The sequence below is a fragment of the Rhamphochromis longiceps genome, linkage group LG7, assembly GCF_057381845.1.
Source record: "Rhamphochromis longiceps isolate RC_006_pf linkage group LG7, R_longiceps_female_GT1.1, whole genome shotgun sequence".
Taxonomy (NCBI): domain Eukaryota; kingdom Metazoa; phylum Chordata; class Actinopteri; order Cichliformes; family Cichlidae; genus Rhamphochromis; species Rhamphochromis longiceps.
In genome coordinates, this window is record NC_140563.1 from 44,449,787 (window position 1) to 44,463,221 (window position 13,435).

Genomic DNA, 13,435 nt, shown 5'->3' on the forward strand with positions numbered 1-13,435 from the left:
TAACTAATGGGAGTTTTGCTGATGGCTGTCAGTCCCGCTGCGACTCGAGCAGCTCAAGTACACGCTGCATGTATCAAAGCAAAACATTTCTGATATTTGATTTATGAATCATTTGGTTTGCGTTTCATGTGCAGAAGCGTTATCAGCAGCATGCGCTCAAAGTAACAGCAACAATTTGGAGACATACTGTCCAATTTCACCCAGAAACACATCCCCATCCTCACATTTATGCACAAAGCAGCCTTAAGGGTCACCAGGAAGAGAAAAACTGTATACAAGCATCCATACATTGGAAATCATTTTCATTTCTCTTTCAGTCTCCCTCTCTTCGTTTTTACACTGTTAACTTCATATGTATAGTGTCACACAGGTGCTTTTACGTAATTGAATGTTGTCATTTTGTTTATGCATTGTGAATGTAAAAGCCCAACAAGGGAAACGTGTTGGAAATAGGCAACAGCTATATACTATGTGCTGCACATCTGTCTCATGCTCCATATATGTTAAACTGCATTGCCCCTTTAAGAAAAATAAGAAAATGCGTTTTCAAGTATGCTTTTAAATCTCTTCACCTTTTAGTAACTTACATCAAACTTGAGCTTCGCAGTTTTTGGGTTTTTTTTGTTTGTTTTGTAGCAAATATTATTTGTAAAACTCATGTTTTGTACATTTGTGGTTTGTGTAGTGCGGTTGTTTCTCTATGTGCTGTACTGTAAGTCCCTTTGGGCTGGGACTTATCTGCATGACACACCACCATGACATAACCAACCCTCTTTTTCTATATATAGTGTCACACAGGTGGAAAAACGTCATCAGTATTTAAACGGCACTCCAGTGGTACAACTGGTCAGGATGGAAAAAGACTGTGGAGCAGTTTCAACTATAGAAATGCATCATGTTTCAGACGAGTTAAATATTATTGTGTAATTTATGGTTGATTTACCACATTTGAGGAGAAATTAAAAATCATAGCTTATAGCAAAAAGCACAAGAGCAAACACAACAATATTTTAAGGTCTGATATTAAAGTTTTAGAGTAAAGTAAGAAAACGCAAATAGAAAAAAATGCTGCTACAACTCACTTTAAAATCATTTTTTTAATAATCAAACAAGAGTGAAAGATCTATAACGTGTCAGTAATGTCAAACTCACAATATGGGTCATGGGCCATATGCAGCCCACTTTGATCATAAGTGGGCTGGACCAGTGAAACTCTCCTTTCTGTCTGTGTAAAGACATTTAACTACACACTGAATCCCTAAGACATCTTAACATAAGAAAAAGAAGTGCAGTTACAACAGCACAGCTCAGTTTTTCTACGCCATATACTATACTGTTGTAGTAAATGAAAGAAAGTTCGGGTATAAACTGTAAGAAAATGTTTGACAGAAATGTTAAAAATTACAAAAAAAGTTCAGGTATGAAAACAGAAATAAATTATTCATTGACAGAAAATGTCCTATTTTATATTTAATTTTTTGTTTGTTTGTTTTTTATCTTACTGCGTATCCATTGTAAAGAAAGAAAAAGAAAAAAAGAAAATACGTTTTTATAGTAGATAAAATGACTTTTCTGTCATTTATTTGTTTTTTGTATTACACAGTTATTTTGGTGCAGTGTGAATGTCCTTCATCAGTAAAAAAAACAAAAACAAAAAAACCCTCTGTGCTATGTCCTTGATGACCAGTTTAATCCTAAATATTTATTAACGTCATTCATATCCTGTCTGTCTGACATACAGTGACTAATTCAAGCTGCACATTTAACAGCATATTTTCATTTTTTTTAATAAATCTAATCACAGTTTGGTTTCGTATGATATGATTCTATTGGCGTACTTCTCAGTCACGTCTTCTCTTTTGGGTTTGCAATGCATCTTATCAAATTCTGCAGCGATCTCCAGCGGTGTCTTATTTTTGATTTCGGGGACGTTGAACTTCATATAAAGCCCACAGATGAAGCAAGAAAACAGAAAAATGAGAAAGCAAAAGTAATCCAGTTTCTCCTGGAAATAAAGCATTTGGAGGCAATTTGTCAGTCCTTGTGCTTGCCACATTTCAAATGATCTTAAAAATATGCCACATTTTACATACTTTTAACATACTTACCACTAGGATGGGGAAGACCATCCCAACCACAAACAGGACTAACCAGTTGAGGCTGCAAGAGATTGTGTACGCAGCCGATCTGAAAGGCTGAGCAAAGAGTTCCCCTGGAAGACTAGGTGTAACTCCAACTTTGGGGAAAATGTACATGCTACAATAAGATCTCCTCATTGTTTGGTCAAAAAGAAAAACTTCTTGGTGTTAATTTTACAGTCTTTAGAAATATTAGCTTGAGAGATAAACGTACCTGGACCAATGGCAAAAAAGACTATACAGAGGAAAATAAGGACCATGCTGCAGTACGGCATCCAGGAGACCTGACTCTGAGGAAAACAAAAGGGTTTAAGTTTGTTTATTTATTCAAATATGCAGATGTATATACTATCTGTCAAAGGTTTCAGAACACCCCAATTTTTCCAGTCATTTATCACAATTCAAGTCATTCAAGTCCAGTGAATAGTTTGAAATGGTACAAAGGTAAGTGGTCAACTGCCAGATGTTTTTTTTTTTTTTGTGAAGGTAAGTTTACCCAAAACTAAAAAATAATATACATTTCAAAATTATTTAAAAAAGGTCTTTTTCGGGGAACACAAAATGGGTTAACAATTTAAAGCTGTCGTTCAGCAATGGAGGTTGATCAACCATTGAAAGCTGGTGCTACTAATTGCAACTTTTCTGGATTACTTACTGGCCCCTCTGTCTGCATAAAAGCAGTGCTGGAACACACTGTGGTACCATGCCCTCGTGAGCATCAGTTGAACAGTATTGTACTACAGAAAGTGTGTGGCTACAAAAATGGCGAGAAAAATGGAAGAGAGACAGACCATCATAGCACCTAAAAATGTAGGTCTTTCCTACAGAGAAATTGCAAAGAAAGTAAAGGTGTCAGTGAGTACAGTTTCCTTCGACATCAAAAGGCACTCAGAAACTCAGACGGGAAGAGCTCTGGCAGACCCAAAGCCACAACTGAATCAGAGGACGAGTTTCTGAGAGTTAACAGTTTGCGTGATAGGCGGCTCACAGGACAACAGTTTCAAGCACAGCTTAATAGAGGTCGTAATAAGCAAGTCCCAGTTTCAACTGTGAAGAGAAGACTTTGAGAAGGTTTAACAGGACAAGTAGCAATAAGAAAGCCATTGCTAAGAATAATCAGAATAAGACAAAAGGCTTGCCTGGGCCATGAAACACTGCCATTGCACTACTGAAGACTGGAAAAAGGTATTATGGACTAATCAAAATTTGAAATCTTCCCATCATAACTACCCTTTCGAGTAGGCGAAAGGATGGTTTCACAGTGTGTGGTATCAACTGTCAAATGTGGGGAAGGAAATTTGATGGTGAGAGTGAAAGGGACCCTGAACCAAAACGGCTACCACAGCTTTCTGCAGCCCCAAGCAACACCCTCGGGTATGCGCCTAGTTGGGGTTTATCCTACAGCAAGATAATGACCCAAAAGATAAGTCCAAGCTTTACCAGAACTACCTCAGGAAAAAAAGAATGAGATAATTAGCTTGAAAACATGGAGAGGCCAGCACAGGCTCCAGACTGAAACCCCATCAAGCTGGTTTGGGATGAACTGGAAAGAAGAGTGAAAGCAAAGCAATCTACAAGTGTCACACATTTATGGGAACTTCTGCAAAAGATATGGGAAGAACTTCCTGAGGAATATTGGATTTCTATTGCAGAAAAAATGCCACGGGTGTGTTCAGCTGTTATATCTGCCAAAGCTGGCTACTTTGATAAATCAAAACTTTAGAATACATTTTTGTCTATAAATTGATTCCATGATTTCTCTTTTAACTCCAACAGCTTATTTGTACTATGCTTTCATTTCAGGGTGTAATGAGACATTAAACAGCGTAATTTTCAATTAAAAAATGGAAAAAAAAAAAAGTGTCCTAAAACATTTGACTGGTAGTGTATATATAAATATATTTTTAAAAGTGGTTAGTTTTGCAGTGACTTACTTGCAGGTACAAAGTGATGGTGAGGAAAACTAGTGTCACAGACATTCCTGCGTAGCCTCTGAAGAGCAGGGCCGTTTTTCCTGTTCTGTTAATAATCATGAACTGCAACATGAGAACAGATTTAGCCTGCTGCTGTAAATGTTTTGCACAGAATTAAAATTAAACAATTAATTAAACAGCCACATGGGGGAGCTACGATTACACATGAAAACAGCTGCCACAAGGCATTTACATCACTGGTGAGACCTCCAGACGTTTTTTCCCTTAAATGATTTGATACATCAGCAGGAAGTAAATAAAACAAACATTAATGATAGAGTGTTTACAGGATGTTAAACACAAAGTTTCCCTAAAATTGGCTTGTGCTAAGTGACTAACATTTCAACAGAAGTCTGAACAAAGAAATGACGATGAGTCATAGGACACAAGTTGCCCTTGTTAGTTTTTGTCCACTCTGGCTCCACCTGCTGAAATGCTAGTCTGTTTGCACAAGTAAACACCTTTGGATCAGTCATTGTGCTGCACTACTTTTTGTCCTTTAAAGTTTGTCGTTCTTGAGCTGAGCACCTATATTTTGCTGGACAGTCCATTTTTTATTGGATACAAACATGATTGGATATCAGTGAAAGAGTACTTACACAGGATACAACAGTAGAAAATTCACAGAGCCCTGTCCCCAAGGCAGTGTATCGTAACTTTTCTTCTGGGATTCCCGCCGCACGAAACACATCAAAAGAATAAAAGTACACCTGTAGAGAAGTTAAACATACACAGATAAGAAACTGTGTAATGTTTCTATTCATTTTACTGAAACTGGCCAGTTTTCCTGCTGAATATTTCACTGTTATTGTTAGTTATGTATTTATTACATTTTATTATATTTAGACATTACAGGATTTTTTGAAAGAACATAATCTAAAAAAGGAGATTACAGAGACTGGTGAAAGAAAGACTCCTCTCTTTCTAGCATATACACTCACAGCATTGATGCCACAGAGCTGCACTGAGGTGAAAGTTACAGCGACAGTGATCAGCTGCCAGCGGATCGTTTTGTTCTGAATCAGCTCCAACACTGAGTAGCTGCGGACACTCTGCAGGGCAGCTTTCTCCTCCAGCATCTCCTCGATCTCTCTGCTGTAGTCATTATTGCCCCAAAGCTGCTTTAAAGCTAAGGTGGCATGAAAAAACATGAGATTTAAATGGTAAGTTAACAGTCACTAAGTAAAAAAAATCCCCTAAGGCTAAAAATGTTTTTGTACACCTTTTTCACAGGTTCGTTGGTCTCCTCTGTCCAGCAACAGGAAGCTGGGAGATTCTGGCAGGAAGAACAGGGTGATGAGTTGAAACAACCCAGTGAAACCGATGAAACCAAGCAGCCAGGGCCACAGCTTCTCTGTACCAAGTAACTCACTGCAAGTATAACATCAATAGTCAAGTTATCACAGGTTAATATCTAAAATAGCAACATGCTTCCAAAAACACAGTTATGAAAAGTTTTAAAGGGACAAAGATTTTTGCATATAATTCTTTCATACATGGTAACAAAGTGCAATAAATTGCACTTAAATAAATTGCAAATAATCCATCCATCCATTTTCATCCGCTTTGTCCGGGGCCGGGTCGCGGGGGCAGCAGCCTAAGCAAAGAGGCCCAGACCTCCCTCTCCCCAGCCACCTCCTCCAGCTTATCCGGGGGAATACCAAGGCGTTCCCAGGCCAGCCGAGAGATATAATCTCTCCAGCGTGTCCTGGGTCTGCCCCGGGGCCTCCTCCCGGTGGGACATGCCCGGAACACCTCACCCAGGAGGCGCCCAGGGGGCATCCTTGTCAGATGCCCGAACCACCTCAGCTGGCTCCTTTCGATGTGGAGCAGCAGCTGCTCTACTCTGAGCCCCTCCCGGATGGCCGAACTTCTCACCCTATCTCTAAGGGAGAGGCCAGCCACCCTTCGGAGGAAGCTCATTTCTGCCGCTTGTATCCGCGATCTCGTTCTTTCGGTCACTACCCACAGCTCGTGGCCATAGGTGAGGGTAGGGACGTAGATCGACCGGTAAATTGAGAGCTTCGCTTTTACACTCAGCTCCCTCTTCACCACGACGGACCGGTGCAGCGTCTGCATTACTGCAGCTGCAGCCCCAATCCGTCTGTCGATCTCCGGCTCCCTTCTCCCATCACTCGCGAACAAGACCCCGAGATACTTGAACTCCTCCACTTGGGGCAGGAACTCATCCCCGACCCGGAGTGGGCACTCCACCCTTTTCCGGCTGAGAACCATGGCCTCAGATTTGGAGGTGCTGATCCTCATTCCCGCTGCTTCACACTCGGCTGCGAACCGCTCCAGTGCGAGCTGGAGGCCCTCACCCGATGAAGCCAACAGAACCACATCATCTACAAAAATCAGAGATGAGATTCTGAGGCCACCAAAGCGAAAGCCCTCCGCCACTTGGCTGCGCCTAGAAATCCTGTCCATAAAAATTATGAACAGAACCGGAGACAAAGGGCAGCCCTGGCGGAGCCCATCACCCACCGGGAACGAGTCCGACTTATTGCCGGCAATGCGAACCAAGCTCTTGCAACGGTTGTATAGGGATCGAATGGCCCGTAGCAATGGGCCAGACACCCCATATTCCCGCAACACCTCCCACAGGACACCCCGAGGGACACGGTCGAATGCCTTCTCCAAGTCCACAAAACACATGTAGACTGGTTGGGCAAACTCCCATGCACCCTCAAGTATCCTGGAGAGGATAAAGAGCTGGTCCAGTGTTCCGCGACCAGGATGAAAACCGCATTGTTCCTCCTGTATCCGAGGTTCGACTAACGGACGAACTCTCCTTTCCAGCACCCTGGCATAGACTTTCCCAGGGAGGCTGAGGAGTGTGATCCCCCTGTAGTTGGAACACACCCTCCGGTCCCCTTTCTTGAAGATGGGGACCACCACCCCGGTCTGCCAGTCCACAGGTACTGCCCCTGATCTCCACGCAACATTGCAGAGGCGTGTCAACCAGGACAGCCCTACAACGTCCAGAGCCTTCAGGAACTCGGGGCGGACCTCATCAACACCAGGGGCTCTGCCACCAAGGAGTTGTTTAACTGCCTCAGTGACCTCGCCCCCGGAAATTGGCGGGTCATTCCCCTCATCCCCAGACTCTGCTTCCTCCTCGGAAGACGTGTCAGTGGGATTAAGGAGGTCTTCGAAGTATTCCTTCCACCGCCTGACAATTTTCTCAGTCGACGTCAGCAGCGCTCCGCCAGCACTATACACAGTGCAGGTAGAGCACCGCTTTCCCCTCCTGAGACGTCTGACGGTTTGCCAGAATCTCTTCGAGGCAGCCACTGCCCGAGCCACATTCCGCTTGGCCTGTCGATACCTGTCGGCTGCCTCTGGAGTCCCACTGTCATGATCCTGGGTCCTTTTGACCCAGCGTTTTGTGTTTTCTCTTCACGATTTTGGTTCTGTTCTCTAATTGGTGTTTACCCTGTTCCCCCCGTGTGTTCCTGTTTTATTGTGAAGGTCTGCGTCTTATGTGAGTGTTTTCAGTTTGCCTCCCTGGTCTCGTCATGTTAATCACTCCCAGCTGTGTCTCCCACCTGTGTGTAATCTCCCTGTGTTCTGAGTGTATTTAAGTTGTATTTTCTGTCTTAGTAATCGCTGGTTCGTCTGTGTTGTTTCCCCTCGGTCTCCCTGCGTCTCCCCGTATGTATTTCTCCGGACCTCCCTGCATCCTCATTCTGGTTTGTCTTATTAGTTTACCCAGTTTAGGTTTCCGGTTTCATGTTTTGTCGCCACCGCTGTTTGTACTTACACCCCTGTAAATAAACACTCACCTGCACCAGAGCTGCCGCCTTTTGGGTCCTTACTACAAATCCACACGGCTTGCCCCGCAAACCGTGACAGAACGAACCAGCCACCATGGACCCAGCGGCAGTCAATCCGTCCGAGGAGCTCCAGGATGACATCGGCTACAATGTGGAGATCCTCCTCGGGCTGTGGCTGGAGAATCCTCCGTACGAGCTTCGCCGCGCCGTGGAAGGTCGGCTACAACGTCTCTTTTCCGGCCTGCCATGGCTACTGAATTCACTTCCTCCGACCATACAGGCTTTTCTCCGGCACACACCTCACCTTCTCTCAGCCACTCCTGCCTCGCTGCCCGACTCGCCGGATGTGATCTTGCCCGGCCCGTCGGAGCCGTCTGCGGGGAGGAAACGCCGATCGCGCCGCAAGCGCGCCACCCCACAGCCGTACGTTCGGGCTTCTAAATCACCGGCTGTGGTGAGTGAGGACTCTTTTTCATTTTCAGACTGCATGACTGTTCATTCAGGGGCTGCGTTTTGTGTGGCGGATGTCAACGCGAGCTGCTTATCGCCTGTGCAGCTACCGGCAGCTCAGTTAGCTCCCCCGCAGCCACTCTCAGCTCGGTTAGCTCCCCCGCAGCCACTCTCAGCTCAGTTAGCTCCCCCGCAGCCACTCTCAGCTCAGTTAGCTCCCCCGCAGCCAGTGCTCCTTTCAGTTCAGTCTCCAGTGCCACCCTCAGTTCAGTCTCCAGTGCCACCCTCAGTTCAGTCTCCAGTGCCACCCTCAGTTCAGTCTCCAGTGCCGCCTGTAGCGCAGGCCCCAGTAGCTCCAGTGCCGCCTGTAGCGCAGGCCCCAGTAGCTCCAGTGCCGCCTGTAGCGCAGGCCCCAGTAGCTCCAGTGCCCCCGCTACCCGTAGCTCTGGCTCCAGCAGTACCGGTTCCACTCATTCACTCCATGCAGGGAGAAGATTTAAGGTCCAGTCAGGGAGTTTCTCGCGCTTTAGCTGCTTCAAGCACCGTTCTGCACTCCAGGGCTTCCCCAGAGGCTAGGTCTCAGTCCCCAGCTGATTCTGGACCCCTGAAGATTAAGCAGCCCTCAGAGAACAACTCCGTGTCAGTGCTGTCTGAGCAGGGCCAGTGCTCAGCACAGCACCCATTGCCTTCATGTCTGCCAGAGGACTCCATGCCTGCTGGCTTTGTGATGGCTTCTGCTGGAGGGTCCAAGGGGCCCGTTCAGCCACCTGTCTCAGCTGGAGGGCCCGAGGAGCCCGTCCAGCCACCTGCTGCAGCATCATCATCATCCTCGCCGGCTGCAGCATCATCATCATCCTCGCCGGCTGCAGCATCATCATCATCCTCGCCGGCTGCAGCATCATCATCATCCTCGTCTGGTCCAGCCTCAGAGCCTTCAGCCTCGTCTGGTCCAGCCTCATCCGAGTCTTCATCCTCGCCTGGTCCAGCTTCATCCGAGTCTTCATCCTCGCCTGGTCCAGCTTCATCCGAGTCTTCATCCTCGCCTGGTCCAGCTTCATCCGAGTCTTCAGCCTCGCCTGGTCCAGCTTCATCCGAGTCTTCAGCTTCGCCTGGTCCAGCTTCATCCGAGTCTTCAGCCTCGCCTGGTCCAGCCTCATCCGAGTCTTCATCCTCGCCTGGTCCAGCCTCTGCAGCCTCGCCTGGTCCGGATCACCATCGCCTGAGTGGCCGCCGTTGCCTTCCGCACGGCCGGCCCCCGGACCGCCATCGCCTGAGTGGCCGCCGTTGCCTTCCGCACGGCCGGCCCCCGGACCGCCATCGCCTGAGTGGCCGCCGTTGCCGTCTGCACGGTTGGACCCCTGAACTGTTTTGGACTCCTGTGCTGTCGGCCCCCTGAACTCTTCTGTTTTGGGCTCTGTTTTTTCCTGTGTTCTGGTGTGCTTCGTTTCTTTTGGTTTTGGGCTCGTTTTTTGTTTTTGTCTTTTGGCCTTCTGGTGCTCCGGTTTTGTTTTGCTTCAGAGCTGCCGCCTTTTGGGTCCTTACTACAAATCCACATGGCTTGCCCCGCAAACCGTGACACCCTCAGGCTAACCAAGCCCGATAGGACTCCTTCTTCAGCCTGGTGGCTCCCTTCACCTCTGGTGTCCACCATTTGGTTCGGGGATTACCACCACGGCAGGCACCAACCACCTTGCGGCCGCAGCTCAATGCAGCAGCTTCGGCAATGGAGACGCTGAACATGGTCCATTCGGACTCAATGTCCCCAGTCTCCCTCGGAATGCTGTTGAAGCTCTGCCGGAGGTGTGCGTTGAAGATCTCGCGGACTGGGGCCTGAAACTGAAGCGGGACCTGCGCAGTCATGTTCACTCAAATGTCCCTGATGTACCATCCAACCCTGTTCCCTCCACTCCCACATCACTTTAGCCTCCTCCACTGCCTTTGAAGTGTGGCCATCCATCCCTGCAACTATCACTTTTTTGTTCTTTTTCCTTTTTTTGCAATTGCAAATAATACGAACCATAAAGGACTGTTTTTCAGAAATACAGTTAAATACTATAAAAACCTTAAAGTAGTGATGTTGTGTAGAATGCAAATAAAAGCTGAATGCAAATGATTTTCAAATTTCAGATTTTGTTCAAAATAGAAAAGATATGTTGTTTAAAATTTCATGTAAAATATTAGCTCATGATGAATTTCATGGCAACAAGACAGCTCAAAAAAGCTGGGAATGTGCAATGAAAGGCTGGGAAATTAAGTTTTACTAAGGAGTTGAAGGAACATTTTGCATCTAATTAGGCTAACGGTAACAAGTCAAAAGAGCATCTTACAGAGAAATGGCCAGATGAAATTTACCAATCCACAAAAAAATGTCTACAAATATGTGAATATGTCCCACATTGTAATACCACATGATCTGACCCTTTGCAGTCCTGTTGCATTGGCTGCAGTGACTCAGTCAAAATTAAGACCTGACTGAAATGCTGTGGTGAGCTCTTAAGAAAGCTAAATGAATGCCCAAAGCAGTGCTGTGAAGAAGAGTGAGCCAAATTTCCTCCACAATGAGAGAATGATGATGTTATACAGAAAATGATTACTTCTGGTTATTTCTGCTGAAGGTGTTAGAATCACGAGATGTACTTAGTTTTTCACAGGACTGTGAGATACTTTCGTTTTCACATGTAGGCTACCTCACCTGATCCCCAGCAGTTGGCCAGAGAACTTCCCCAAAGACATGAAGGAACCAATGAACACGCCAACAATCCCTTTCAGCTTCCGAGGAGCGATTTCCATGACGTACATTGGATAAACTGCAAGACTGGCTCCTAAAGTAACAGGAAAAATCAACAACACACATACACAATCTGACCAGATTCAATGAGGTGACAGTTTGGACAGCCGGGAAACTAGCTCCAGTGAGTTTGCTCAAAAGGTTACCTGAATTAATGCCAAAGAAAAATCGTCCTGCCATGATCATCTCAAAGGACATGGCTGTTTTACTCAAGAGCATCAACACGCTGCCAAGTATAGCCACAAAGGTGTTTAACAAAAGGCATCGCTTTCTATGGGACAGGAAAACAGAGACTTAGAGCCTGAGGCCAACGCAGAACATCTATTTATGCATGTCTTTGACAGTGCCATGTTAATAGCTAAACAGAATATGGAACTTTTATGCTCATGTACACCAACCTGCCAAATTTTGACGCCAGTGAACCAGCTGTTAGCGACCCCAGTAAACCCCCAATGCAGAAAATGGACACTGTGAAGGACCAGATGAGCGAGAGCTGCCATGGCTCCAGGGAGAGACCGTATCTTTGCACGCATGTTTGCTTCACCAGCTCCTTTATAAACTACAACAAGGTGAACAGGTATAGACTTGTCTATGCATGCTGAAAATACAGCTTAAGGTTGTCTGTATTTTAATTTAGTAAAGTATCTCACTTACAACAGAGGGGGAGGTCATCACAGACACGCTGTATCCATAATGAAATGTCCCACCGATACCACACACAAAAATGGCAGCAAATACAACAGGATAAGCTACCTGTAAAAATGTTTTTAAAGAAATCAAGAAATGTTTTTATGGAAAATGTAGGTACATTTTGTTTAACGTCAATCATGCTAAATAATCAAATTTTAATTTTTCAATACCACATTTCCCTAAACTTACATCTGTCAGTCTGTATGTTCAATTATTTTTATGGATTGTGTCAATTCTCCATATACAGCAGTCATTTAAATATCAAAAAAAAGAAGTTTTCCTTTCATTTATATGCTTGAGCTAGCCATTCACAATTCAAAAAACATAATGTAAACATAAAAATAGTTTTAACTGTCACCTACCAGGAGTCCTAAGTGCTGAATCATTGTTGTAGGTCTGTCGCTTTCGGGTGAGAAGTCTTTTCAGATCATTCACATGGATGCAGCACACATTTAACTGAGCGCTGAAATGATTAACTTTTTTCTGGGTCAAAGAATAAAAGGTGTTTGGAACAAAAACAACAACTTAAAAAGTTATGTGTCTGATGTGGAATAAGTCATGTGGGCATGACTTTTGTTTGCTTAAGGATTCTGCCCAGTGATCATGAAAGACCCTTAACCCTCTCCAGGCAGAAGTTGCAGATTTGAAACAGTTAAAAACTAACAACCTGATTACCCCACATACATATTTAATTAGTTTTTTTTTACTCAGAAGTACCACTGCAGGACTTGGTTGTGCATTAGCAACAAAAAACTTAATTTGGGCCTGAGAGGGTTAACAGGCTGCTCTAAAGAAAAGTTATTTATTGTCCTGCAATCTGTTTAAAAGTTTGAAAAAGTTACACAGAGAGAGACAAAGACGTGATTATGAAGTTAAGCCAAAACCTTTAACCTATTTTTATTTGTCTCAAAGCTTAGTGGAGAATTGCATCACAAAACACAACAGGAAAATCATCTCATGGAAGGGATACAGAGCCATAAGTCTCAAAAGAAAGGTTACATTTTGGAAAATGTATTAGCTATCCAGACAGGGAAAACCTCAGTGTCAGTTGTCAGTAAACATTAAGCTACAACCAACATAACTTCCTTAATGTTTGCACATACCTCATTCAGTTATACAAACAGTGAACAGGAGAAACTGGATGTTGCTGGAAGATTCTTCAGCAAAGAAAGAAACACATTGGTCTTGCACTTTTGTTTTGTAAAAAAAAAATATTGTGTGGGAGTTTCTTTTTATTCTAAATCCTTTGTTAATTGTGTATAGTAATCTGTCTTTGAAAGGCACAGTGAGATGTCTATTTATTCAAAGTGTTGCTTCTTAGGTTTGATACCCAAATTAAGCTGTTTCAGTCGTTTCCACTAGAAAAACAAGAGTGGCCCAACACACCTATTATTACAAAACTCTGGTTCAGAGTCAGAATCACAAATATAAAGTATCAACGAACGATCAAAAGCAGCAGTAAGACGCTTCACTGTGAAAAGCACAAATTTTGTTACATAACATCTGGTTCTCAAAAGTAAGCCGGTTCTCCAAAAAGGACAAAAGCTGTGCACAACTGTCCCAAGGAGACAGTGTGTCTGTGTCTGACACATGATGCAGCCAGATGTCACACAGCTG

General features: G+C 44.5%; 1 protein-coding gene across 1 annotated transcript; it reads right to left on the reverse strand.

Moving 5' to 3' along the window:
* Positions 1-1,798: 1,798 nt before the first annotated feature.
* On the reverse strand, positions 1,799-12,280 carry slc2a11l (solute carrier family 2 member 11, like). The gene is made up of 12 exons (XM_085413797.1): positions 12,177-12,280; positions 11,783-11,877; positions 11,527-11,687; positions 11,275-11,399; positions 11,033-11,162; positions 5,334-5,482; positions 5,053-5,240; positions 4,711-4,821; positions 4,073-4,174; positions 2,353-2,428; positions 2,109-2,236; positions 1,799-2,005 (listed from the first exon to the last, which is right to left on the reverse strand). Exons 1-12 carry the CDS (start codon positions 12,202-12,204, stop codon positions 1,799-1,801), a joined length of 1,500 nt encoding a protein of 499 aa, XP_085269923.1. The 5' UTR covers positions 12,205-12,280.
* Positions 12,281-13,435: the final 1,155 nt, after the last annotated feature.

Coding starts and splice junctions, on each gene's coding strand:
- slc2a11l (XM_085413797.1), bottom strand. CDS start 12,204: ATGATTCAGCACTTAGGACTCCTGGTAG. Junction 11,878..12,176: donor GCACTTAGGACTCCTGGTAG/GTGACAGTTAAA, acceptor TTTTACAGGTAG/CTTATCCTGTTGTATTTGCT. Junction 5,483..11,032: donor GGCCAACTGCTGGGGATCAG/GTGAGGTAGCCT, acceptor TTATACTTGCAG/TGAGTTACTTGGTACAGAGA.